At 53.1% G+C, this 25,799-nt stretch overlaps 11 protein-coding genes across 11 annotated transcripts; 4 read left to right on the top strand and 7 right to left on the bottom strand.

Annotated features, from left to right (window-relative positions):
* Nucleotides 1–444: 444 nt before the first annotated feature.
* On the bottom strand, nt 445–3,705 carry J7T55_012340 (nonribosomal peptide synthetase; the record flags this gene model as incomplete). The annotated part of the gene is made up of 3 exons (XM_053137216.1): nt 445–2,927; nt 2,985–3,342; nt 3,397–3,705. The coding sequence occupies 3 exons, from the start codon at nt 3,703–3,705 to the stop codon at nt 445–447; spliced, it is 3,150 nt and encodes a 1,049-aa protein (XP_053000139.1).
* A 1,483-nt stretch (nt 3,706–5,188) lies between these two features.
* Nucleotides 5,189–5,623, bottom strand: J7T55_012339 (uncharacterized protein; the record flags this gene model as incomplete). Its single annotated transcript, XM_053137215.1, has 1 exon — nt 5,189–5,623. One exon carries the CDS (start codon nt 5,621–5,623, stop codon nt 5,189–5,191), a length of 435 nt encoding a protein of 144 aa, XP_053000138.1.
* A 932-nt stretch (nt 5,624–6,555) lies between these two features.
* J7T55_012338 (uncharacterized protein) lies at nt 6,556–9,118 on the bottom strand (the record flags this gene model as incomplete). The annotated part of the gene is made up of 8 exons (XM_053137214.1): nt 6,556–6,600; nt 6,657–6,766; nt 7,430–7,687; nt 7,780–8,227; nt 8,308–8,387; nt 8,541–8,577; nt 8,645–8,721; nt 8,959–9,118. 8 exons carry the CDS (start codon nt 9,116–9,118, stop codon nt 6,556–6,558), a joined length of 1,215 nt encoding a protein of 404 aa, XP_053000137.1.
* Nucleotides 9,119–10,050: 932 nt separating this feature from the next.
* Nucleotides 10,051–11,227, top strand: J7T55_012337 (uncharacterized protein; the record flags this gene model as incomplete). The annotated part of the gene is made up of 3 exons (XM_053137213.1): nt 10,051–10,102; nt 10,233–10,470; nt 10,591–11,227. The coding sequence occupies 3 exons, from the start codon at nt 10,051–10,053 to the stop codon at nt 11,225–11,227; spliced, it is 927 nt and encodes a 308-aa protein (XP_053000136.1).
* Nucleotides 11,228–11,775: 548 nt separating this feature from the next.
* J7T55_012336 (uncharacterized protein) lies at nt 11,776–12,447 on the top strand (the record flags this gene model as incomplete). Its single annotated transcript, XM_053137212.1, has 1 exon — nt 11,776–12,447. The coding sequence occupies one exon, from the start codon at nt 11,776–11,778 to the stop codon at nt 12,445–12,447; it is 672 nt and encodes a 223-aa protein (XP_053000135.1).
* Nucleotides 12,448–12,656: 209 nt separating this feature from the next.
* On the bottom strand, nt 12,657–13,737 carry J7T55_012335 (aminopeptidase y; the record flags this gene model as incomplete). Its single annotated transcript, XM_053137211.1, has 3 exons — nt 12,657–13,308; nt 13,379–13,596; nt 13,663–13,737. 3 exons carry the CDS (start codon nt 13,735–13,737, stop codon nt 12,657–12,659), a joined length of 945 nt encoding a protein of 314 aa, XP_053000134.1.
* An 819-nt stretch (nt 13,738–14,556) lies between these two features.
* Nucleotides 14,557–15,465, bottom strand: J7T55_012334 (uncharacterized protein; the record flags this gene model as incomplete). The annotated part of the gene is made up of 1 exon (XM_053137210.1): nt 14,557–15,465. The coding sequence occupies one exon, from the start codon at nt 15,463–15,465 to the stop codon at nt 14,557–14,559; it is 909 nt and encodes a 302-aa protein (XP_053000133.1).
* Nucleotides 15,466–17,082: 1,617 nt separating this feature from the next.
* Nucleotides 17,083–18,154, bottom strand: J7T55_012333 (uncharacterized protein; the record flags this gene model as incomplete). The annotated part of the gene is made up of 2 exons (XM_053137207.1): nt 17,083–17,722; nt 17,922–18,154. The coding sequence occupies 2 exons, from the start codon at nt 18,152–18,154 to the stop codon at nt 17,083–17,085; spliced, it is 873 nt and encodes a 290-aa protein (XP_053000132.1).
* Nucleotides 18,155–18,911: 757 nt separating this feature from the next.
* On the top strand, nt 18,912–19,928 carry J7T55_012332 (uncharacterized protein; the record flags this gene model as incomplete). Its single annotated transcript, XM_053137206.1, has 1 exon — nt 18,912–19,928. The coding sequence occupies one exon, from the start codon at nt 18,912–18,914 to the stop codon at nt 19,926–19,928; it is 1,017 nt and encodes a 338-aa protein (XP_053000131.1).
* A 1,361-nt stretch (nt 19,929–21,289) lies between these two features.
* On the top strand, nt 21,290–23,202 carry J7T55_012331 (rhamnogalacturonate lyase; the record flags this gene model as incomplete). Its single annotated transcript, XM_053137205.1, has 4 exons — nt 21,290–21,509; nt 21,576–22,027; nt 22,090–22,218; nt 22,285–23,202. 4 exons carry the CDS (start codon nt 21,290–21,292, stop codon nt 23,200–23,202), a joined length of 1,719 nt encoding a protein of 572 aa, XP_053000130.1.
* A 1,605-nt stretch (nt 23,203–24,807) lies between these two features.
* Nucleotides 24,808–25,318, bottom strand: J7T55_012330 (uncharacterized protein; the record flags this gene model as incomplete). The annotated part of the gene is made up of 2 exons (XM_053137204.1): nt 24,808–24,822; nt 24,938–25,318. The coding sequence occupies 2 exons, from the start codon at nt 25,316–25,318 to the stop codon at nt 24,808–24,810; spliced, it is 396 nt and encodes a 131-aa protein (XP_053000129.1).
* Nucleotides 25,319–25,799: the final 481 nt, after the last annotated feature.

The following is a 25,799-nucleotide window of genomic DNA, read 5'->3' as shown; positions in this document are numbered from 1 at the left end:
TCAGGATGGAGCGCATTTACAGTACTTACACGGATGTGTAAGGCCAAGCATCACCTTTCAAGCTTAATACCATAATTTTAGTATCTGTGATTGTGATAAAGACAACTGTTATGTGATGAAGTCATCTTTGCTCCCGTGAGATTCTGTCTGCCCCTACTCTAGTGCTTTACAGATATATGCGTGGAAGGGAGAAAGATTGACCGCAAACCCAACTCGGTTTTTAATAATTTGCTCAAGAACAGATCTTGTAGCTTATTTGATGTAAATGCGAACAATCAGAAGAGGAAGAGAAGAGTCAAAAAACGTACTGGTCATTCACCACATCATGTATCTAGATGTAACAATTGTAACAATAGAAATTCTTCGGCCCATACATTCGTCTCGAAAACGTGTCATGAAGTAAATCAATCGCTCAATTCTATTCATATCTAGGTAGCCTCTACATTAGAAACCCCACTGTCTGCACCAGTGCTTCATCATATCTGGCGTAATAGCGCTCGTCTCCCTCACGACCAGGCACCTCTCCAGCGTCTTCTCCATGTCATAAACCACAGACCCGGGCGCTTGAGCCATGTCGCGATACGAATCAACAAGCTTGACGCCAGGGTTACGAGCAACGCTCTCTGAACCATCCGCCTGCGTCTTCTCCAGCCTGTCAACCCATTCCCCAAAGCTGATCAGCTCACGGATCCTCTCCTTGCCATAGAAGTCCTGCACCGCAGCAGCCAGGTCCTTCCAATCCGACTCATGCGGGTTCACACCATGATAATACCCACTGATCTCATCGGCCTTCTCCACAACCCGGGACACACCAGTCGCCTCGAGCACAAGCTTGGCGATCCGTTCGGCAGGCGTCCAGTCGACCCTGTTCATCGCACCCAGGTTCGCCGGCAATGCGCCAAGGTACAGGCTGCTAGCGATGATGCTGGGTAGCCACTCCTGGCGGTTCCAGACACCTGCCTCAGCCTCGGGCCCAGCGACCTGGCCAACGCGCACGATGGCGTGCGGGAAGTCGCCCGCGCCCTTTGCCGCCGCGTCCTCGATGATCAGGCTACCGACCGCCTTGCTGCGCCCGTAGCCGCCGTTGGGGAGCGCGAGGTCCTCCAGGCGCTGCTCCGGCACCTTTGCTGCGCCGTGCGTGGCGGCATCCCACCGGTCCGCGACGGCGATGGAGCTGATGAAGGTTACCGCTAAGCGGCGGGCTGCTGTTGCTGCGAGGTCGGCGATGTTCCGCACTCCTGCGAGGGAGGGCTCGAAGGACTCGATTGGGATGTTGAAGTTGACGGGCCACGCGTTGTGGATCACTCGGTCGGTTTCGGCCTGGAGGCGCGCATACACCTCTTCGGGAAGCCCCAGCTTGGGCTTGGACAGGTCGGCATGATGGAACTCGGCTTTGGTGGCGAGGGTGCTTGTGTCCAGGCCGCGGTCTGCGAATGCCCTGGATTGCTGGGCGCGTCCGCCGTCTCCGGCGCGGTTGAGGCAGATGATCTTGGCGATCCGGGAGTTGCGGGCCATAAAGTCGAGGAGGTAGGAGCCCAACATGCCGGTGGAGCCTGTGAGAATGACTGTCTGGCTCTCATTGGAAGGGTCAGGGCGGTTGGGCTGGGCCTTGATAAGATTCTGTGTGTATTTCTTCCAGATCGCCCGCATGGCTTGCTGTTGCTGCTCGTCCTCGCTCAGCGCCTGACCTTGGCCATTAAGTACGTTACCCAGGATGTAGGCAGCAAGTCGTCGTGGTGTAGCATTCTGGTAGATGACTTTCGGCGCGACGGCCTTGTCGTTGACCTCGCGGCCGGCGTCTTTCAGGCCAGCTCGGAAAAGCTTCGATGCTCTCATGACACCCATCGAGTCAACACCCGCTGCGAAGAAGTCAACGTCCTCTTCCAATCTTTCCGCTCCAATGTATTTGCGGAGTGTCTCGACAATCGAGCGAGCCAATGTCTCTTCAGATTCAAGGTCAAGCTCGACGACATCTTTTGCGTGTTCATCTGTGCCGAAGTTCTCGTACAATTTGTTAATCTCATCCTTGTACAGCTTGACAGTCACGGCTCGTTGGATGGTTCCCTTGCCCGCACGCAAGAACGGCTTTTCCGGGTTGGACAGAGTTATCAAGTCGCGGCTGATGCGTCCATGAGTGACCGTCTCTTCGTTAGCTTTCTCAACCAAAGGCCACACGCTGTCCAACAGCGCTTTCTCCTCCTCTTTTGTCTTGGGATGGACGCGAGGCTCCACAATAAGACCTGCCTGAAACTTTTCCGATCCGACCACCATGGCACCCTTGAGACTGTTGTGATCGCTGACAATCTCCTCTATCGTCACCGGGTTCAACTTCTCGCCGTTGCTGAAAACAATGATATTGTCCGCACGCCCATGGTAGATCCAGTGGTGTGGTTTGGTCGGATGAGGGCGGTAAAGATCGCGCGTGCTCCATTCATTAAGCTCAGGGAATGTGTAGAAAATTCCCTGAAGACCGGGGTGAGGATGCTGGTTTTGCTTCTGTCGCACGACAACCATCTCGTATACTTCTTCGTCGCCCTGCTTCCGGAATTCGCATCCCATCGCCTCGGGGTTGTATATGAAGTACTGCCACAGGGCTGGGTCGCCCCTTGCGTATGTCGGGAAAGGAGCAAACTCGGTGGCTCCGATCAGGTTCATGAGCGCCGTACCCTGCTTGACAAGTCGGTTCCCTGCCTCGCGAGCGAGGTTTCCTCCGCCAAATGCGACAACATTGAGCTTCGTCAGTGATTTCAGACCCTCCTCTGACTGGCTCAAGTCTTCAATGAGGGCTGGCGGGAGTAGTGTAGATTGAACATCCAATTTTTCCAGACACTCCACCACCAGGTCCGATGATAAAGGTCGTTCAGCGATGCCCAGGCAGACAGGGGTGTCCCAGAACATAGACATGCCGACAACGCACAGGAGGCCCGCTATATGGAAAAGAGGCATTGGGATGAAGTGTCTCTTGGATCGATCCGCCCACTCACGCATGGCAACCTTCTTGCCCTGCCACAGTGGCAAATTGTGGAAGCCATCGTTGACGTTCCACATGCCCTGCCGAACGATGATTGGTTTGGGAAGCCCAGTGCTCCCGCTTGTATGGAGGACGAGGAAGGGGTCCCATTCTGCTTCGTCGAAGGTCTTTGTGTACGGGAAGTGGGGAACTTCCTTCTCGGGGAACCAGGCGTCCAAGTCACTGACTTCGACTGCCTGCATGTCTCGTTCCGCCAGCCATGGCTTCACAGTCTCTTTATGCGAGCTTGCAAAAGCCAAAATATTGCAGCTCGTCTTGTCAAAGAGGTTGAGTTGACCCTCCTTGGAGTTTCTTGGAGAGATGAACATAGCCTTGTGTGTGTGTCAGTTGACAACACCCGAAATCAGCGATATGAGTAAGCTTACCGTGTAACCGGCCTTTACAGCCGCAATCATCAACACGATGTAGCGAACATCGTTCGGACCAAGGTAGGCGATCACGGGGAAGCTGTCTTTCTCCGGCGTGCCGCAAAGCTCGATGATCCTATGGGCGCAACGGTTGACCGCGTTGGCCATATCCTTCCAGGTGAGGATGCGCCATCCGTCTGACGGCTCAGAAGACCGTGGAATCTGAAAGCATTCTCGATCAGGGTCTTGGCTGGAGACTTCATCGATGAGAGTTGGCAGCAGACGTCTGCCGTAGGGCGTGGAGCTCAAGTTGGCAACTGATCCCATATCAGGTGGATTCGTGGATTAAAATCTGAACAAGTTGAATGGATGTTTTTCTCTTTCCCGGAATATCGGTCTAGTCTTGGAGGGTCGTCTAATTGCTGTTCGAGGACGAGGCGGATGTGTGAAGATGTGCATTGATCTTGAATGGTGAGTAGCGAGGGAGGTGGCCGTCTTTTATCGTCTGAAGCCATCCTGTTAAAGCGGCCTTCCTGGTCGACGACGTATGTCTCCTTCCGTGACAGTGGCGTCAGACAGCGATCCCAGGCTCTCTGACGAGTCCTTGATCGAAGACTGCTGCAACCGCGGTCCACAATTGTCCCCATGAGCCGCAAGATACGACATCGATACCCTGGCCATGCGCCAGACCGGCTATCCCAGAGCGAGTTTCCCATTTGTCCCTCAGATCGGCTCCAGAGTAGTGGCACGAGGTTGATTACCACTGATTAAAGGGCGCGAGTCAAGCAACGAGCCACCAAGGGCGCCCCTTTCGCAGCCTATCGTGGGGGGAGATAATGGTGGCGCAAGGCGTCATCTTGCCGAAAAGCTTGTTAATCCTCAAGGCTGCACTTCGGCACGTCCCGATTATACGGCCGGTCTGGGCGGATCACGGATTACTGAACCGCTTGATGTGGTCATGTCGACCGCCAATGTGACAGCTCGGCACTCGTGCTCGATCGCATAGGTTGCAGAGGTCCGCAGCTGCTTGGCCTGCAACCAAACAGCTCACGTTTTGGACGTCTGTGCTCTTCCCGAAACGCGATAGGAAAGGCGGATATAACTGGGAATACAGGGAGCCGAGCCCAAGAGATCTGCCCGAAACAGCCGAGCCGCGAGCCCACCACCGGGCAAGGGATGCTTCCCTAGCGGCTACGGCACCGAGCTGCCCTAGTCAGCTGGAATAAATGGCCTAGGAGACGCTGTTGACCGGCAGCATTTGTCCCTACAGTACTTTGCCGACGCTGGCTCCGAGATCTGCACGCTGCTGCCGTGTCACCGTGCTTGTTCGGCCGCTCCGCCAAGACGCGAATTCGCGATGTAATCTTCGGCTCTCTCGATAAACCCTCGACCACCCATCGAAAAAAATCACAATTTTCAGCGATGTCTCGATATCTGGGTGGGGACGATTTCGAGCAACAGTTTCGGCCACACTCATTTGGGCGTTACCCAGAGCTGCGTCCCTCTATTTTCGTCATCTTACGAACTCCACCAGGTTGCACAGACGATACTGATGGGGAGGTTCACACTGTAGCTTTGCCGGAAGCTTCTGTCGTCCAGCTCATGATGCTGACCCGTCTTACCCGCTTATTCGTGCGTGGAACCTGTTTGGGAAGGATATCGTGACGGAGTCGGTGAAGCTTGATGCGCCTAGCAAACTGCGACCACCGGGGCCGTTCGCATATTTCCCTCGGTGCCGAAATCGTTGCGCATGTGCACTGCGGAGAGATGGATGCGGCCGAGTGGTGGTCATGCTCACAAATCAAAGATCTCAAGCCTTGACTATGGCATACCGGACAAGGCCCATGGCACCACCCAGCAATATTGCAAACGGTGCACTCAGCCCAAACCATCGCCCGCCGACAAAGCTTGTCGCAGTGATAGCCACCCACCATGGGTCACCGCCAAGCGGGCTGCCATTCCCTCTCGTCTCATCCAAGAGGTCAATCTGCCAAAGCCTGTAAACTGCCGTGTACACCAACCCGACAGCCGCGGCGTTGATACCCCTCAGAAGCGAGACCAACCATCTCCGCGACCGAAGTTCCTTCCAAAACCCCATCACACCTGACACGATAATTATCCCGGGAGCAAAAATGGCAACAAACGCTATCAATGCTCCCAGCAATGTGGACGAGCACGTGTTGGTGGCGGCCAGGGATCCGAGATATACGGCAAAGTTGAAGTTGGGTCGAGGGCACGCCTGCATAATCGCAAGACCAAGCAGGAAATCCCGAGCTGAAACCTAGTTCTCTGCGACAATGTACTCTCGCAGCATGGGGATCACCACCGGTCCACCACCGAAGATGATAGTGCCTGCAAGATAAAGGTTGACGAAGAGCGAGGAGCCTCGCGGTGGGTTTATGAAAAGACATCGTAGTGCGAGGACGGCGACAAAAGAGGTGATGAAGAAAGGAATGATGAGCAGACCGCGCTTGCAGCTGAGAAGCCCAAGAACTTGGTTTCTTGGTGCGTTGAGCTAGCATTGGGCTCACTAGCTTGCGATTGCGTCCTGTCCGGCACAGGTAGCGCACGCCGCTGTTGAACGCTGTTCTCGGATACTATGGATGAGGGCTGCTGTATAATCGGGCCCTGGGACTTATCCATACGAAATGCTCAGTGAACTCCCTCTCTACCTGATGAGATCGCGTCGCCAAGATGTTGCCTGCCCAACTAAGCGCTTTTTGCCCTATTCGCAGATCCCGAATCAATGTAGATAGACCACCTGCGACCATAAGCAGAGGGAAGTACCACAGAGACGAGTAAAGAATGCCCCCCAACGGTGGCAGAGTTCAGGCCCGACAGGAGGGCGTACACAGGAGCAGGCAATCGATGGCGGACCTGAGAGATTCTAAGTGACAGCCCATACATGTCCATAGCTCCAGGTAGACTTCTCGTAAGCAGTTATCAGCGAGTTTCTCCATGCTTGCGTGGGCGCTGTCCATTTTCATCAGCACTCACCTCCACAGGGCGAAGGAAAAGACTCCATCGTTCAACCGCCTTGGATGAGGTTGATGAGATATAGCATCTTCGTGCTTGCCGGCCCTGGAAGTGCCTGGCATACAGCGAAAAGCTCTTGATACTGTGTGATTTTCATGAGCACTCGGACCTGTGGCAGTGATTCAGCTCTGGACGTACAATCTACTCGTCGCTCCACTGTTCCTGTTCCACAAACTTCCTGTAGAACTATCGTGCAAAGTAGTCAGCAGATGGTCAGTGACAGATTGCAAGTGCATGCTCACTATTGGGAAAAGCACAGGCGGCCCGCCAAACGCTGTCATGCCCATGTACCAGTTGGCCAAGAGGGCATCCCGACATCCGCCCCAGGCCGCCGGAGAGGACGACGCCCAGCCTCGACTCGACGGGGACGCGAAGAAGCAATGGAACTCATCCTTTCCTTCCTAGACCCTTCTTCTGATGCACCACGCGTGCTACCTGAGACCGCCAGGTATTTGAATTCGAAGAGGATCTAAGGAGCTGCCGGAACAGGATATGTCGTCCTTTTTGACACCGCTCTCTTGAAAGTCTCCTGCCAAGCGACTTAAACAGATCACGTGAAATAACGTGACTGCTGCCATCCAGACTGTATACAGCCTAGTAAAGCTGGGCGGAATTGCTTTGGGATTTTCATACCGATACTATGCCATGCTGCACAATCTGCAAACATATCGTACAAAAGATTTCAATTAATTAAACGAAGTGCTCCAGGCCATACGCGTATGATACCAAATGACGACACTATCCCATTGCTTTTCTTAGCGCCTCACACGGCCAAAGGCACGGCATGCCATCAGTCGCGTGGCATTTGAGGCAAAAAAGGCTCCGGCGGTTATTCATCTCGGTCACCAATTGCCGCGTCGTAATCAGCTTCCAGCGATCTGTGTTGACCAGCTTCAAAAGCAATTTTAACCCAAGCCCTCGGCCACATACATGGTCATATGCGGCCCGAATCCTCCTTCTAACGTCTCATTCCCTCAAAAATAACTTTTGGCTGAATATTGAGGCTGTAGCTCACGCTCAGAAGGGACGCTGCGAGTCTCGTGGTCGACAACGTGGTCGACGGTGATGACGATGCGATCGACGTCAGCCTGGTCCCGGATCTTCTGGGCCCGTCCCATCTCGAGAAGCTCGGTAGAGTTCGTGTGCATGCTTGATTTCTGCTGTATCGAGCCCTTAATTGACTTGAAAAGGGTGCGCAACATTGGCAGGGAGCCAGCAATGAGAGCTAGATCGCACTCGACTATTGTCCAGAGAATGATGTCGCCGATGCCTTCTGTGTGAGGGATTTAAAAATTAGTGATGTGTTCCAAAGACATGTGTGTCATTTGACCGTCTTATAAGATTCGGAAGTGACTCAAGACATACCAAGATAATCTGACGTAGCAAAGTACGCTTCTGCAAAAGGGAGACGCGCGATGGTAGCGATAGAGGCCAAAACTCCAAGCGACAGAATGCTGATGATGGCCGTCTTCTGTTGTTTGGTCATCTGAACATCCTTAAGCATAAGGAATGGCAGCAATGCGGTGGTGATGTCGGTTACAAGGTTGAAGGCCGAGATGATGAATGTGATGCTGACAGTAATTGTACTGGACAGGCAAGTTCCGGGAACTTCGCCCCACGTAGCCGCTATGGGACGGCATTGCAGGAGGATATAGAAGTCGACGAAGATGGTGGACACGACCGTGATGACGATGAGAACCCATAGCGTGGTGCGGTGCCACTTGATCACCGCGATGCGGAGCAAGGTGAGGCAGATGCTGACTTTGATGAAGACGAGGCCACTGAGAAAAAAGACCTGCCACAAGAATACACTCTTTTACAGTGATTGTGATGTCAGTAAATGCCTAGACTTTGAGCAAGAAAGAAGTGTAGATGGAAGTGTAGAGATAATACCTTGGCTCCCTCCATAAAGATCGGTCCAGTTGGACCGCCTGGGATTTTCGAATCTGGAGAACCAAGTCCTGTGTGGGTACCTGCGAGTTTGTTAGCCGAACATTCCACTTCTGCCTGCAGACAGGCGCATGCAGAAAGGAATTCTCGAGAACATTGGTCGTCAAAGCTTCTAGAAACCTTGCACACCATGCAAGTCACCTAAACCGGAAGGGAGCTCATGTGGAAGTACTGACCATAGATAATCACAGCGTTATGGACCATATTAATCAACTGTCTGTGTCAGCGGGAACGACTCTGCCATATGTCAGTGGATGAAGGGTGAACAGAAAAGCCTTACCCAACCAATACACATCAGCCAGTCCTCCAAGCTGAACTGCTTCATCCTCTGCCGTGCGTACACTCGCAGAGCCAGGACTATAGTGGATACAATGGAAAACGCCAACGCAACGCCGTAAATGTTGGCCGCCCCCCCTTCAGGCGTAATCGGATGCCAGCCCGCTGGTGCCATCTCGCTGTCCGATGTTTACCGTTCAAAATTCCCGAAGCGAGTGTGGAAAAACAAATAAGGGCGTCCGACTGAAGGGAGCCGACTCTCCGAGTTTGGCGAATCGACAAGTTCATATTTAAAACCGACCCTGATTCACGCTCCACATGGCAGTGGCATGACCGTGAAGGCTTCTGATCCTAATAACGGGATCGAATTTCCGGACTTGTCCTCGCCTAAGGGGGAGGCAAGGAGTTCTGCTTCATCACAGGGGTAGAAACGAGCGCCGTTCCCAGGGACCTGGGAAGAATCCATGGACGAGACCATGGAGGAAAATCAGCGATTGGCTTGCAATTGCCACACTCAATTTTCCCTGCCGGTTCCTTGGGTCATTGGGACCGACAGGTCGGTTCCCCCTACTGGGTGGCATGGCCGAGCTCCTCGTAAGAGCGCACAAGACACGACATGGCCAAATATGACTTGTCAGGTCCCGTCTGCAGGAATGCGGCGCAGATTGGTTAGTCTGATAGAGTAAACCTGGGTACTGTAGTAAAATGACTCGCCTCCCCAGCTGTCAAGCCCCTGCATTTCCTAGTTGGGTAGGAACCTTGCTTATTAGTGGACTCTTTTCCCCGTGTCGTGTTCATTGAGAAGAAAGCGATTCAGAGTAAGCATCTCTCTGCGATCCATGCTGTCGGCAGTCCAAAGAACTCAAGCGGACAGAAGCTTTATCACATTGTGCTTATTTTGCGCTCTGTTTAGTCCTTGCGGACTTCGCGACTATTTCGGCAAGGTAGATCATGCGCTTTTGTACACGCACTAGAATATGCATGGCAGTGGATCTTTATACGTTGCCGAGACTCAACTTTGCCAGAACTGTCACCAGATATTGGCCTTTGACGATCCAATCCAGACATCAATCCAAATGTCCACTTATGTGGGACTGGGTCAGTTCGGAAGCTGAGTGTGTGATTCCAAGTGGATTTACGCGTGGATAGTCAGGCCTTCGAAGACAACTCCATGCGATTTGAAACGTATGCCTCAGGGGCGAAAAGGCACATGTCTTCTTATTCATAAAGAAGAGTACCTTGGCATTCGAGTATCCTCGGTCTCGCTTGAGTGCCGTGCTCTTGCTCACTGTCTTCTTGTTGTCCGTGCTTCCTCCATTCTTGTTGTCTGGACTTACCCTCTTGCTGCTTGCAATTTGCTACAGATAATCTCTAGCAGTCAATTCATCATACATAAACATCTATCACAAAATGTCGTACGACGTCAAGGGAAAGTTTGCTTTGGTCACCGGCGCTGGCAGTGGTATGTTGTCTACATTCTTCCTTATCATGTCTCAGTCCTGCCAGCCTTAGAAAGCTTAGAAATCCTTCCTACACGTTTCGGTACTAGTATGCGCATAATATCCTGCATCTGACAACTCGCGTGATCTCAGGGATCAACTTGGCATTTGCTGAGCAGCTCCTCAACGCCGGCTGCTCTGTCGTCTTCGCAGATGTAGCACTGCGTGATGAGGCCAAGGCACTCATCGCCAAGTTCCCTCACCCCGGCACGGTCTCTGCCGTCTACCATAAATGTGACCAGTCTAATTGGAAGTCGATCTCCGAGACTTGGGAGTTCACGCTCAAGACCTTTGGCCGGATTGACGTCCTCTGCCCAGGGGCCGGCATCTGGTATGTGTACCGCCTCGATCTCCTGAATCGCCTCCTCGTGGCCACACCTGGACAGCACCAAAGCCCAGGTCGCAACGGCATAAACCGGTTGCAATTTTAACTAACGATTAACCACAACAGGGAGCCTCCACACTCCACCTTCTGGCATGCCCCTGGCATCTCGCCACTGGCGAAGGATGACCCCAACGGAGCCCCCGGCCTCTACCACCTCTTCGCGGTGAACCAGATGGGTCCCATTCGGTTCGCGCAGATCGCCATCGACTACTGGCTGGAGAACAAGATCGCAGGCAGCCTGCTGTTCGTGGCCTCGATGAGCGCGTACCTGCCGACGATCGGCACGCCGCTGTACAACGCATCCAAGGGCGCACTGACGTCCTTCACGCTGTCGCTGGCGCAGCTCAAGGCGCGCCTGGGCATCCGCGTCGCCTGCATGTGCCCGGCCACCACCTACACCCCCGCCGTCGAGGCCGAGTACTGCGTCGGCAAGGTGCGCCCTCAGGACATGAACATGACGGCCGAGGAGTGCGCCCAGATCATGCTGCGCCTCGTCACCGAGGAGAAGTACGGCAACGGCGACGTCGTCGAGGGCATGCAGTTTGCTGCTCACGGCCAGCCGTCCGACGTGCGTGTGCGCACCATCCCGTACCAGGCTCTGCTGCCCCCTATCAACATGGAGGGCGATTTCAGCGGAAAGAACATCCTGGTCGAAGAGGAGAAGCTGTACGAGAAGTTGAAGACCAAGGGCATGAAGCCTTAAGCATGATGTACCAGATGTCTCATGGTCAGATTACATGGATCGCACAGGATAGCTTCACTCTGCAAGATTGAACGACAGTAATGTGAATGAATTCCAGCCTCGAGTTGAACTCTCGAACTCAAATTGTGCCCCAGAGTGATTCTATAGTCCCAACAAAGCTTTGAATCGTTGTTGTCACTGAAGTCAAAACCTTCCTGACAGACCGCCCCTGTAACACCGAAAACGATGAGTTTTAGCAGCAATGGTGAATTAAAACTCGATTTCGCTCGGCACTTCAGGCATCCGGATGACCACTGGCTCAGGCGCTGTTCTTTGTGGTCACAATCTGGGCACTGGTGGTGCACCGGTGGGGTGTGGTCGCACAAGATGCGTGTTCACCGAAGGTAGGCTGACGCCAAGTGTCCAGCATATGGTAGGCCTCACTTTCAACATGCCTCCTTTTCCCAACATTCAACCTCACCAATCTACCTCAAATCCAGTCAACTTCGAAACTCCATCCGGGGACACATCACCGTCTTGACAAGTAAGCAACAGACACACCAGAGACAATGGATACAGAATCCTCACTCCACACGGCACTCCACACCCTCGCAGCAGCTCTCACCGACTTTCAAACCGCCCACCCAGCCCTAGCAATGATCGTCCTCCTGATCTACATAACCGGCGTCCTCTTCGGCTCCGTCGTCCTCTGCAGCAGCCTCGGAGACCTCAGGGGAGTGAGCTGGCTGCCGAACATCTTCCTCACAGACGGCATCCTGATCTGCTGCTGCCCCCTCGCAGCAGTCCTCCCAATCCTCCTCTGGCCGCTGGTCATTATCGGCCATATCCTTCTCTTCTGCCTGCGATGGTTCTTCGCCGCGCCGACGTTCTGCGGCATCAGCCGCGAGACCTTCATCAAGCCGTATAAGATTTGTGCCAGGACCCTGCGGCGCTGGGGCCGAGAGCGACGTGCTAAGAAGCAGAGGCGGGGTCTTCTACCGGTAGCGAACGGTGCCAGAGCCACTCCCCGGACGGGTTATGGTGCGATAAGTGTGGGCAGGCCCCAGCTCGACCGAGAGCCATGTGGCTGTCCCAGGAGCCATGGCACTCGTTCCTCCCGACAGGCGCGCTTGCAACCAGAAATTGAATCAGACGTCGAAGCGATCGTGCGATACGCTCGACAGCAGCATTTTCAATCAGATGTCGAGTCCGTCAGGTCCGCTCCTCCTCCTTACCAGTAATGATCTTCCAAGCCGGCAAGGGGTTTTTGACTAGAAACTCGGACAGGGATCATGAATGTACCGAAAGGAAGTGAAAGCGAGATGAAATGGGGAGAAATTCTGGTTGTATTAGGTAACTGGTAGTCCTACTCGAAGTGTTATACTAATCCTTTTGTGCATCCTGCGCCGCCCTGATCCACACCACATTGAACCTTTCCATACGCGACTTCTCAATCGACGACGATCTCCCTTGACGGCAGTCCGTCGAAACTCTCTGCGTAAGTACCCACAGCATAAGCAATGGCTTTTGTAATCTCGACAAAGACCCCGGTATCCATGTGGGCGACGACATCATCGTCGGTATGGTAGTTCGGGTCAGCACCAGCGTACAGGCCACCTGTCGGGATGTTTGCCAACACGAACGGCCAATGATCACTTGTCCCGCGTAGGGTAGCCGTCTTCCAGTCCAGGTCGGCGACGTCATCAAAGTAGTCCTGGAGGAACTTCTCCGCTTCCTCGACACCGGGTGCCTGGGTCACGCCGGTCCCGGTGAAGTTGCTTGTGTAGACACCAATTTCATGAGCAGGGGAGGCAATCATATCGAAGTTGAGGTAGAGGCGAATTTTCTCCCGGTCCTCCTCAGTCAATGAATCAACGTACACAGTTGAGCCGATAAGCCCTACCTCTTCAGCCGACCACCATGAAAAGCGGACGCTGTTGGTGACAGTGAAGTTGGAGAGCTGAATAGCGACTTCCAAGATTCCGATACCACCCGATGCGTTGTCGTTAATTCCAGGTCCTTCGGCGACTGAGTCCATGTGGGCACCAAGTTGCAGCACGTTGTATGGGTCGCCATCCCTTGTTTGGGCAATGATGTTGTACCTACAGGCTCGTCAGTGCTTATTTGAGAGAAGAAAAAAAAGAACAAAGAAATATGATGGCTTCTACTGACGTTTGAAACGTTCGGCCACGCTGAGTGAACTCGAAGGATTGGCGAGTGAGGTCGTAGTAATCAAGGTCGTCTAGGGTGTCCCAGATGTATTGCAGCGAGCTCTCGAGTCCCGCAGTGCCGATGTATCTATTCTTCTCGGGTGACGCATACGCAAATGCTTGGATGGTCTCGGCCTTGGAGGCAAGCTCGCCCTCGTCGATCAAGTCACGCAATGCGTGCTAGAAGAGCATTGTCAGCAAACCAGCACGTCTGCAAGGAGTTGGGAGATATTATACCGGGCTCACAACGGCGTCATCTCTGGCGATCGCAAGGGGCAGTATGACTGCCAAGACGGCGGCGAGAGAGAAAGCAGGCTTCATGATTAAGGATGGCTGCTGGGTATGTTGGGAGTGATGAAGGTGTGGATTGTTTGGAATGCAGAGGCCATGCAAATAAACAAAGGGGTGGTGCGCGAGGCGATGTGAGGGAAGGCACTAGATCCGATCCTTCTTTCTACTTCATGGGAAGGATCATTTCTGGCTGCTTCCTGATCTTTGACACTTGATTGCAAATACTTGACCTTTAGGCTGTAATCAAATACATTATCTCTCTCGTTTCTGCAGCGATCTCCGTGGATTGCTGCACGGTCGTAAGCTAGATAGCAGTCGCTTCTCTTCTCATTCAGCTTTCATCCTATCTGAGTCGACACTTCAAAGATGAGCTTCCATTACCGCCAAATGGAAAGAGCAGGCCCTACTCTCGGCCGTCGGCTCGACTCTTTTGGTATCAAGCACTCGACCATTTTGCTCCCTCGTGCCAAGAAGTTGCCAGAATCTCACCAGCATGCAGATCTTTATGTCATGTTCTCTCCCTCCCCATCAAATAATCGAAAGTTTTCATCCCTCTTCCGTCAAAGTTTCTGGCAAAACTCTCTGCGGGTCGTGTGCTTCTCTTCTGACAAGAAGCAATGATGTCCTCCTCGGCTACGATCTCAACCCCCCTTTTTCTCCAACATGTGTACGTTGACAATGCAGAGGTAGCGACCTATGCCAGACGAGGCCGCTTCTCTGTTCGAGGAGTCTGCGTCGAGATCCCGGTCTGATCTCGAGGAGATAGTGCTGGACTACTGTCACTACTGCAAAAGCCTTAGTTCCTGACCGACGGAGAACCAGAGAAGAGCAGGGACAGACCCCAGATACTCACGTGAGGATAGTTCGGATCTCATTGTCCTGCAAGTCTTGCTCCTTTCGCTTGCGTTCCCGTGATTTTCGTATCCGTTGCTTCTCTTTCTCCATAGCCATTTGAGACTTCTGCATCTTGCTCTGCGTGCCCTTGTCCATCTTCTCCAGCATATCCTTGGCGCGACCACACACACAGCCCAGCCCTTTCTTCAAGCGCCGCTCAATCTCCACCTGCTCCGTCTGATCTAGTTGCTCGAGCGTGGGCTTGTGGCGAGACCCTCGAGGGTGTATCATCGGCTTCTTGTCATCGAATTCCAGCCGGTCATTCTCCTCGTCTTTGCGCTTTTCCGAGACGAAAAAGCGATTGATGACCTGCGCAAAGACGCCGTTCTCGCCGGGTGGGCGCCTCTTGTCGTGGATGCACTGAGGGAACCGCGTAGCCTGTCGGAAGATGGTCATCGAGGAGTGCAGGCGCGCGACATCCATAGAGAAATTGTCCATCAATGAGAACTTGTCGGCAAACGGGCTGTTGAGGACGGCAGTTGCGGCCTCGCGGACGCGAGGGCCAAGGATGGGGTGTCCGAGGTACGTGCGGGCCTCGTCGAGGCTGGTGAGAGGTTGGCCTTTGGGCCAAACGTCTTTTCTCCGCCAGGTCTGCTCGTCGACGTCCTCATAACGAGAGTGACCTTCACTCAGCTTCACACGCAGCGACTGCGTCTGGCAGTGGTCCATCTGGGGGAAAACGAACCACATCCAGGTGGTGGGGCTGGGCTTGCGGTGCCCCCCGCGGAAGGCTGCGAGGACTTTCTCAAACGCGCCGCCCTGATCTTGCGCCGTGATGAATCGCTCGAGGTTGTATGGGTCAATATCGGCTTCGCACGCCGAGGTGACTGTCGTATCTGCTGTGAAAGCTGATGAGAAGGACATTATGGGAATGCTTGTGGGAAAACTGATTGGGAACTCCGAAAAGTCAAGGTGAGAGTTGATGCGAGATACTTTACGAGTAAATGATTCATCGTCAACAATCAGACGAGTTTTTGAAGTTGGCAACGTCGAATAAAGAGGCCAGTGACGAGACGTACCAAGTGAATCACCGACCCGTTGCTTCACCAACCTAAGCACAGGGTGAGCAAAGTTGTGGAGTGAAAGCCAGAAACTGGCAGCGGGTGTTGTTTGTCCTCGGAGACTCGGTATTCCCTGTGTAGCTCATGAGCTTCAAACAGCTGGACACGTTTTGAATGGTCACGACGGCCTCTTCCTGCTCGGCTCTATTTGGCGCTGATAAATTTCAGAGGGAATCTCTGATCACCGCCGATTTGACTCCATCAAACATTGCCAAAAGCCTCTCCGGCACGTTGAATCCGTGCATCAATTTTGGACTTTAGCCACAGGATCGGTTGGCCGACTGTGTACTATTTGCCTCAGTCCCAAGGTAACTAAGAGTTCCAACCCTTTAAGATACTAGGTAGGCATCAGCCCACAAATGTATTTCAAAGATGCCTGCGAACCTTCATAATCATTTACTGGGTGGCCTTTCCTTTCCATTTGGCTTCCCTTGTGGTGCCAGTCCAGTGCCAACAAGGATAGGGGAAAGGCCATCCTAATGGCTTTCTTAGTACCCTCAATTCTCCATAGTTGCTATACCCAATGATGTTCCCCTTGAAGGCCCGTTTCGTTTCTGCTCCATGTCTGGCATTGTATTTTGCCAGGACACCGCCTTAGCCCAAGATGATTGTGAAGCCAGCACCTTCATACCAGGAATTGAGAAGGTTTCTATCATGGATGGCTTCCTTATCTCACTCGCCTTCCATTGAGATAAATGGCTGCTGTGGACTCACTGGATATGGTACGGCCACCGAGGTAGGTATCGACAGCATTTTAGGCTCGGGAACAAGGCTGCCCGGCTCTGTCTAGTAGTCAAAAGACTGGTCGCTGTGGCAGATTTTACGGTCAATGTCTCTTCCCCCCGATCTTCTTCGTCAAACTTGAAAGGTACGATGCCTTGGCCGGGGTTGTGATAAGGCTTTGCTGCCCTATTCGTTTCGACACGCAGACTAGGACACACATCTGACAAGCAACCATGGCAGAATAAAGTACTAGATGGCCATCGATGCCCCTTCCACTGAGCGTTCCCTTGGACAGTGAATTAGTAGCCATGGTGAAATAGGACTGTGCGAAAATTGCGGCCAGCTATCCTGTTCTTGCTCTTTCAATTGGAATCAACAGGGACGGGCCGACGACGAGAATAGACTGGCGCCCGTTGCGAAGTGACTGGCTGACCTATACATCCATCGAATCAGCTTCCATGATCTTGCCTACAACAATCCAATAGCAAATGTCAGCTCTAGCAACAGGAACAGTAGCAAAAGTGCATGGGATTATATCAATATTTGTTTTATCCATTTCTGTGAGAGGAGCGGTGACCACTTCGGCCTAGCCAGGGTAGGTCCCGATCCACGAAGTAGCCAAACTGTTGTATGAGTGACGGAAAGCCCTCAATATCAGTTCCATGGATACGCCAGTCCTGCCTCTCTTCCTTGCCGCTCAACTTCTCATGCGATCTGGGCTAAGTGCGGCCCGTACTCTGCTGTCCAAATTGACGAAGGCGGCATGCCAAGCATGGTAGATCATGCGAAAACGGTCGAAATATGGGATTGTGATAGGAAAGCCGTCTACCATCATCTTCTGCATGATGGGCTGGAACAGAAACAAAGACAGAAAATCTTCCTCTCCAAGAATCTCCCTAGCTCCCAAAGCACTGGTGCTGATGCCGGCAATCTGTACAGCATTGTGAAACAGAAGGAAGAAAGTCTCAAGGTCTTCCTTGACCTCCTCACTGATGCAGTCGCGCAATTCATGTTCCGGTCGTTCTCGGACGTCGTAGTCTTTGGCTACAAATGCGAGCCGTTTGATTTTCCTTGCAAAGTCCAGACCCTTTGTGTTATGAATCGCCTTGCGAGGTCCAGGCAGCTCCTGCCATCCTTGAATGCAGAAGCAGGTGTCCTCGCAGTCGAAGGGAATCATGTACTCGGAAATCTTGCCGTCGGCTGGATTGGGACATGACAGGGTCAAGGTAGTGACAAACTCAAGTACCTTCTGGCGTGCTCGTCGGCACACTGACATGAGGCTTCTGAGGTTTCGAGTAGACGCTGCCGCGTGTGCGTCTCGGGAGAAGCACATCGTACTATAGAATCTGAAGTTAGCTACTGAATTGGAGAGGAATGAGCCTGGGATAAGTTTTTGCGGAGTAAGAGGCTATCTGTCTATGCTGTCTCGCATGCTGTAGTCAAGTGTGACCTAGACCCAACCAGGAACGACCTCTTGCTCGTGGCACGCACATGTCCGCTCAAACGCTTGGTGATAACGTCTAGATAATTGCTTACTCATTGCCGGGGCTTTTGGGGTCTTCGACCAAAGTAATTGTGAATACAATCAGTCTGATGTTGATTTTCACGGTAGTATAGGCTTGTCCCCAGATCATGTTCTGGAGCTCAAAAGGTAGGTCTCCAAAGCAGGAGAAAGTCGTGGCGGGAAGAGATTCCAGACTCAAGGATGCTAGGCTCAGTGGATGGTCATGGCTGCCCATGTCACCATGCGAGACTTGCTGAGCAGCCATTGTCACGGTCGTCTTGCCTGTGTTGTTTATAGCCACTCGATTGTTGCTTGAAATGGCTGCAGGCATTGAGCTGAGATGTGATTTCTGTCTGTTTCAAGGCATGTCAGGGCACTGGAGAGACTGGTCGTCGATATCAAACGAGATATTAAAGAGTGAAAAAGCCTTGAGATTGAATACGCACCTTGGCGCTAGCAGGCTGTTGTTTCTAGGGCCATGACCATGCGGATCACCAGAGGATGAAGGTCGTTTGCTGTTATCAATCCTTTAAAAGGTGCTTCGAAATTGACCAGAAGATCAGGAGATTCCATGTGATCAATTTGATGGTTGAGTGTGTGAGACAGCCAGGATGTCGGGAGAACCTTGAACAGAGTTGTCACGTGGGAGGTTGAGGAGAAGGAGGGAGCTCAGGTGTTCAGCACTGGATTGGAACATGTGCAATGTCAGGCCTAATAAACCCGGATTCACGTACCTGCCGAGACTAGTCAGTCGTTTGTTGATTGGGCTCCTTATTCACGTTGAGCTCTTCACTTGTGGAGTCGTAGCTGACTGCGAAAACACAACTTGGGACGGAAAAACAAGCCAACCTAGCAACGTCCGCAGCTGTCGCCCTTCCATGCTAACATTGGCAATTGCTCACGTCAAAGGGTTGCTTTGCCTCAATCATATAAAATTTTCACAGTTCTTTTGCATTCTTGGGGACTCGCGCTGCTTGCCTTGTAAGTTACACAGATATGGAACCTCAAATACACTGGATTAGATGTTGACTCCAGCACCTCGTCTTAGTGACGCGATGGACAACAACGCGATGGAGGTCGATAGCCCTCAGACCAATGCCCTCGAGGGCAAGACCCCGACATATATGCACAAATTCACGCAGTTCCCGGCAGAAGTCCGTCTGAACATCTGGGAGATAGCAATGGCTGAAGTGCCGCCGCCATACCGTCCCAAGCAGCGATTCCGATTCAACATTGTCTACGACGCCGCAAGAGTCAAGCCGAATCAGGACGCGTCCTCGGGCTGGGTTGCTTGCTTCTCGCCTGTGAAAGGCCGCCACCCTCAGTGCAATATCTTCCTTCAGGCGTCCTTCGAGACTCGCCAGATCCTCTTTCGCTCCATCTCTATGCTGAAGGTCCACGAATTGCCTATCAACGCACTCGGCCAATACATGGCTCCGCGCGAGTGCCAAATTCCATTTGATCTCAAGAAGGGATACTTCTGCGTGGAGGGCATCACCCACGCGTTGGAAGAGGCTCAAACGGACAAAGAGGACAAGAACGCAGTCTGGGATCCCAAGACGCTGCCTCTGGCCCGTCTTCTCGACAACGCTCATGGCCTTGGATTTGCCCACCGTATCAAGCACTTCGCCATCATCCCCCATCCATCAGATTTCCAGCTGCCTCAGCCCGGCCAATTCCCGCCACCCGGACACTTCTTCCAGACGAAGATTGCACGCAACATGGCCGTGGTAGCCCAGCGATTTCCTATTCTGACATCATTAACTTCCGTCGTCCCATTTGCTCTCAATCCGGGCCAGTCGCAATCCAACCGTTTTGATGTCAGGGGTCGCTTTGTGTCCAAGACATTCAGCCTGGTGGGCAAGCGCAAAGGTCGTCTATCCAAGATGTCGGTGGAAGATCGTGACGTCCTGTTCGAAAAGGCGTGGATACGAATCTTTGAGAGTCACTATTGCCGGTACAGAATCACCGCATGGGACTGCGACTTTTCCAGACTTTTCATCCCGGAGCTATTCGATGGCAGCGAGTGTGTGGTCTGAGGATGAAGGATAATGCAGAGAGTCCACCGTCCAATACGTTGAATCTAGGATTCAGACTGGGCTGGCAACTCCGCAGAATGGGCATGGAAGGTTTCCAAGCCGACCCGGCGACTGCTCAATGTTCTGGGCACCTGGGCAGCTCTAGCCTGCATATGGGAATATTGGGCTCTTTCTGGGGTTGTTCTGCGATTTGAATGGCACAAATATGCTGGGTTATACTCACCTATCAAGGCATTGGATATAATGGACCATCCGATGCCGGACGCACTCAAGCTCTAGAGTGGGCAACGAGCTCTGGTTTTCATCCGTCTAGTCAAATTTGTTTTCAACAACTGTACAACAAGTCGATACACAAATGAAGCAGGATCCACGAAATGAGAAGGCAGTCAAGAAGTTCCGAGTCATATTGGAACAGAGTTGGGGGCTGAGGCTGTTATTCATTGGCGGCTTGGGATCACATAAACTGCTGAGATGCAAAACAAGCCGGCCGAGATGCCCGGTCTTCACAAGTCAATGGTTCATATTCAATCTTTCTAGAAGACAGAATAAATAGAAAGATCAACACCACTGTCTGACCTTCTACAGTCTGTAAATCAAGTTTAATAATTTCATCAGGGTTTCGTGAATGGGGAAGACATTCAATTGCATATCTGGTGACAAGCATGCCAATTCCGGAGAACTAGGACCCGTGAGGAAGGCCTTGAGCACATTTCTCCTTATCACATTCTTTTTAGCCTACAAACAAATATAAAAGGTTAACAGTTGCATTACCCATGATTCAGTTGTGGATGAACAACACTCACAATTGCACAAAGACTTTTATGTACAACAAGAAATCACCAACCCGGCCAAATCCCTCAATCAAGCTTATCAGCCAGGAGCCCACAGCATTATGCAATGAGCAGACGCGATGGCGACGGGTGGGCCCTCGGCGACGAGTACCGAATTACACCACCAACCAGGAGCGTCGCAGCCCACAGAAGTGGTATGGCGCCATCGGCACCATGCTCCAACAGATGAAGCGAAGTAGCATCGTCACGTTGCAAGCCGAATGGCACCAGCACCGCTCAGCAGAGAATTCTTCCATTTCGATGGATTTGCAGAAGATAATGGGCACGACTGACAGGTCCCTGCGTGGAGCACACATGCGATGTCGACATGTCTCCCCTGAGTGGGCGACATGGCCTTGTTTATTTGATTTAAAAGTACAGTTTGTCCGCGGTGTGATGCCTCGGAAAGGAGATCCGAAGCTGCAGGTCCCAACCGCGCATCTATAAGGCCCGCCTTCGGTTCCAGACTTGAACGAAGCTGCCAAGACAAAGACGTCCATCGGATCTCCTTCTGAGGCTGTTGCGGCAACCATGGGTCTTCGACAGCTCTCCCTCCTGGGCCTGGCCCTCTTCGCAGGGTACGGCGCCTGCAAGGGCCCCTTCCTGACCCAGCTCGACACCCAGACCTGGGTGTTCGGCAATGATCTGTGGAACGTCACCGAGGGCAAGTACTACGCGACCAAGCTGTTCTCGAGCATCCTGCCGGGACACGACCTGGTCGGCGCCGCGGCGGGGCATTACGCAGGGATAGGTGAGATAACCTCTCGACATACACCCATGGCACAAGCTCATGCTGATGATATTTGAAACCCAAAAGACGGCGAGAACAACTTCGAGTGGACCAACGCCACGATCGCGTCCCAGGGTGAGGACTACATCGACATCGCCTTCTCATCCACCTACGTGGACCTGCACTGGGTGGTATTCGAGGACCTGCAAGGCGCGTACCAGTACGTGGTGAACAAGGCCCTGCCGGACCTGCAGATCATCCGGACGCTGTGGCGGCTGGACAACGAGACCTTCACCCGGGGGCGCACGCACATCAAGGACGAGCCCCTCCCGGATTGGGCCCTGTACGCGAACGCGACCAAGGTGCAGGACGAGACGTGGGAGCTGGCCGACGGGACGTACATCACCAAGTACGACTGGGTTAACTATGTGCGAGACCGGGACTTCTATGGGGTCTATGGGCCTGATGTTGCTGGGTCTTGGTGGATTCACCCTTCGACTGAGTACTTCTCTGCCAGTCAGCTCAGCCAGACTTTGACTGTGAGTGTTTGACTTCTGCCGACGGAAGCTTTCTGCCTCAGGAGCCCTAACATCGAAACCAGGTCCACCGTGAGTCGGCGACAGGTGACGCTGTCCAACTCAATGTCTTCCAAGACACGTCGCATTTCCGCGTCGGAGCCGACACTCACTCACCTGAAGGCAAGATCTTCGGACCCTGGCTGTGGTACCTGGTAAGTCTGCCCTGGATTGCCCCGAGCCAACCCAATGGAGATTCAATCTGACAAAGGAAAATACAGAACAACGGTTCCGTCGAAGACGTCGTCAAGCGGCGCGAGCAGGAGCTGGAGAAATTCCCATACAGCTGGCTAGCGGACACGGCGTACCACAGCCGTGATGAGATCACGGGCAGCCTGCGCCTGTCTGACGGCCGCCCCGCTTCTGGCGCATCGGTCTTCCTGGGTGACACGGACACATCAATTCGGCCCCTAGTGCAAGGGAACAATTACTACTACACGACCACAGCCGCCGCAGACGGATCGTTCTCCTTCAGCGACGTGCGCTCGGGGTCCTACGGGCTGTACGCATGGTCCAACGGCGGCGACCTGGCAGACGTCTACACCAACGCCACAGTCACGCCCATCAGCGTCGAGGCGGACAAGACGACCGCACTTGGTGAGGTGGAGTGGGCGCTGCCGACGGGCCGCAAGCAGATCTTCCAGGTGGGCGAGTTCGACAAGAAGGCGCTGGGGTTCAAGAACGGCGGGCTGCCGTACCAGCACGGCGTGACGGATGACAGCCCAGCGAACCTGACTTTCAACGTCGCCGAGTCGAACGCCGCCGAGGACTGGTACTACGCCATCTCGGCGCTGGGGAAGTGGACGATCGAGTTTGAGGTCGACGAGGCGGACCTGGCGGCACACGCCAACGGCACGGCGCTGCTCAGCTTGTCGCTCGCGAGCTACTCGCAGAGCACGGCGGTGGACGTGGACGTCAACGGGCAGGTGGTCGGCACGCTCAGCAAGGACCAGTTTACGAGCGACCCTGCGCTGTATCGGTCGGGCAAGACGAGCGGGGAGTGGAGGTTCGTGCAGTACAAGATCGACGTGGGAACACAGCTGGTGGCGGGGACCAACACGGTCGGGTTCACGGTGACGCGCTACGTGCAGTGGCGCGGGGTCATGTGGGATAGCATCATCCTGGAGTGGCAGGCCTAAGAAACACAGACAGAGAGGAAGAGAGAGGAGAAGATGAGCGAAGTGTAGACGTCACTTTGCAGTGATCAGCTGCTAGATCCAAGTTAATCTCTCAATCTATGTCGGCGAACCCACTTGCTCCATTCTGGACTTCCTGGAGAAGATCATGCAGGCACATAGATGCAGCCTAGAACGCGTGCTCGAGGCCTGGAAGCTGGAAGCGTGAAACCACATGTGACAATAGGAGGGGCAGACTTGGGAGGCACAGGTAAAGAGGCGTCAGAGGAGAGAAGGGCGAAGGAGGCAAAGAGGAGCCTGTTGCACCTAGGCTGGGTCAAGGTGCCACAGCTGCGCCACAAGAGCTTTGTTGAGCTCCCTGATTGGCTTTATGGTAGGGTGGACCCGCACCCAGCTGCGTCACCAAGCCATCACTACTGGCTCAGCGGAGCCTTTGCTCCAGGTAACATCAACGGGGTAGTGACGGGTGAGGCTTGACCCAATTGCATGTGCCACACCTTCCTCACTGCAGGGCAGTCTCGGCCCTTGGAACGTCGTCATACTGACAGAGTGAGGCAAAGGAGTGATGGCCCGGAGAAGGAGCATCCACAACCCACGTCATGGCTCAACTAACACTCAATGAGGCAACTAGCAGTAGCAGTTGGGTGTCACAAGGCAGCATGTGCCAACAAATCCAACAACTCCGGGCAAATCCAGCACTGATTTGACAACCTCTCACAAACTACAAAAAGCATCAACGTTCTCTGTCCAAACTATCCTTTCTTCTCCCTCTTCATCCACTCAATCAACTCAAGTCAAACAAACACTTCCAAACCAAACCGACAAATCAAACTTCGTCTTTCATCATGGACGCCATCAAGAACGCCGCTTCCTCTGCCTCCGAGACCGTCCAGCAGGGCGTCTCTTCCGTCTCCAAGGAGGGAAACAAGGAGGTTGCCAAGGACAGCAACGCATCCGCAGGCACCCGCGCCGACGCGGCCAAGGACGCTGTCAGCGACAAGGCCTCTGAGACCACTCACAGCGTAAGATGAATTCTATTCCTTGCTGGCTTGCTGAGAGGGTGGTTGTTAACATGGTTCCAACACAGATTAAGAAGTAAATGCTTCGACTTGCACATCAACGGATACACCAACCGATGGCATTGTTTGGGAGGGTTCTGCTGCGATACCTGCAGTTATCATCACTTTAGCGACCTAAATTCAACCTAGTGATACCTCATTTTTGCTTCCATTTGGTCGTGACTGTCCTTTTGTCCTGAAATGATGATGGTGATTTGCCCAAATTTTTCACACTTGCACAGACAATACCCCGGAGACAGACGCCTTGAGTTGTTGTCACCATAATCCACAAATTTGGAACATGGAAGTCGAAATGTCGTCGCTATTGGAGACATTCTATGACCACATGTACACATGAAGGCCCTGTCCAAGGCAGTAGTCACCGCATCAACATTTACACGGTTCTCATAGCCCGGGCATTTCATCTTCCACGGGAGCAAACTACCAGGCAAACACCCAACGCCACCCAAATACAATCGGCCTTCAAACCAAACATCGTAGCTCATCAAAACCAACAGCCTTGTCCCAACGCATGATACTCCCAATTCAATCAAGGAATGATGTCCTAGCACATTCAGCCACTGTTTCGTCCTACGTCAAATAACAATCGTGCACCGCCAAGTCTGATAAAGTTGCATAGAATCAGTACTCTTAATTGTAGCTGTATCGTAAGGACAAACAACATCGACCTCTCCCGCCTCGAGCGCAGCCGCGCGGACGGTCATCGATTTGTCATCCCCATTGTCCGCCAGCACTGTCATATGGACAACCTGCTCGAACGTCATCGTGAACGGGCACCCCCACCGTCCGCAGAACAACGCCATGTCGGCGGCCGGGCACCCGTCCGACGGGCTCTTACCATCCATGACAGCGACCTCGGGGCTGTCGCCGACCAGGGTGATTTCTGCCCAGAGCCCGCAGCCTGGTCCGCCCAGAGGGTCTGGGAGGCCCGGCACGATGGTCGCCATGTAGCCGATCTGGAGGTCGTATGTGTTTTGGATGGCGACTGTGGTGGAGTACAGGGTCTGGCTGACGAGGAGGAGGCACAGAGCTGGGCGCATTTTGAGGTTGGAAATACGGCTTGGTTTCTTCTTAGTCTCTTGTTGGGCAAGTGGCAGGGAACAATACATATAAAGAGAGTCTGTACTGACAAATAAGCCTTTGGAGAGGTTGTCTAGCTCAGAAAAGATTTTTCTCGACAGTAGAGTATACGGATCTTATATCCACACGAGTCTGTAAGCCATGTACGCCATGGTGGGTGGATGACAGTGAAGGTTTGGAAGCTTGCAACTCGAATTACTGATGCGAGACAGATGTCCTAAAACAGGACCAACGTTGTCCTTATCATCAGCGACAAGCACAGGTTCCTGTCAGCTTTTCCTAATGCTTGGTAGGACAAATGTTCTAAAATGTAAGTCAGTGATCACATAAGCAAACTTCCTCTCATTGTGGCACAACTGGAGTCTACAAAGAATTTTCACTCGAAGAAAAGAAGATAAGCAGCTGCTATTTGGTCTTGTCTGCACACCTGGGACAGCGGCT

This window comes from Diaporthe amygdali, assembly GCF_026229845.1.
Source record: "Diaporthe amygdali strain CAA958 chromosome Unknown NODE_2_length_3802984_cov_64_841326, whole genome shotgun sequence".
NCBI lineage: Eukaryota > Fungi > Ascomycota > Sordariomycetes > Diaporthales > Diaporthaceae > Diaporthe > Diaporthe amygdali.
Note: the sequence above shows the minus strand (reverse complement) of the source record. Positions and strands in the feature narration are given on the sequence as shown.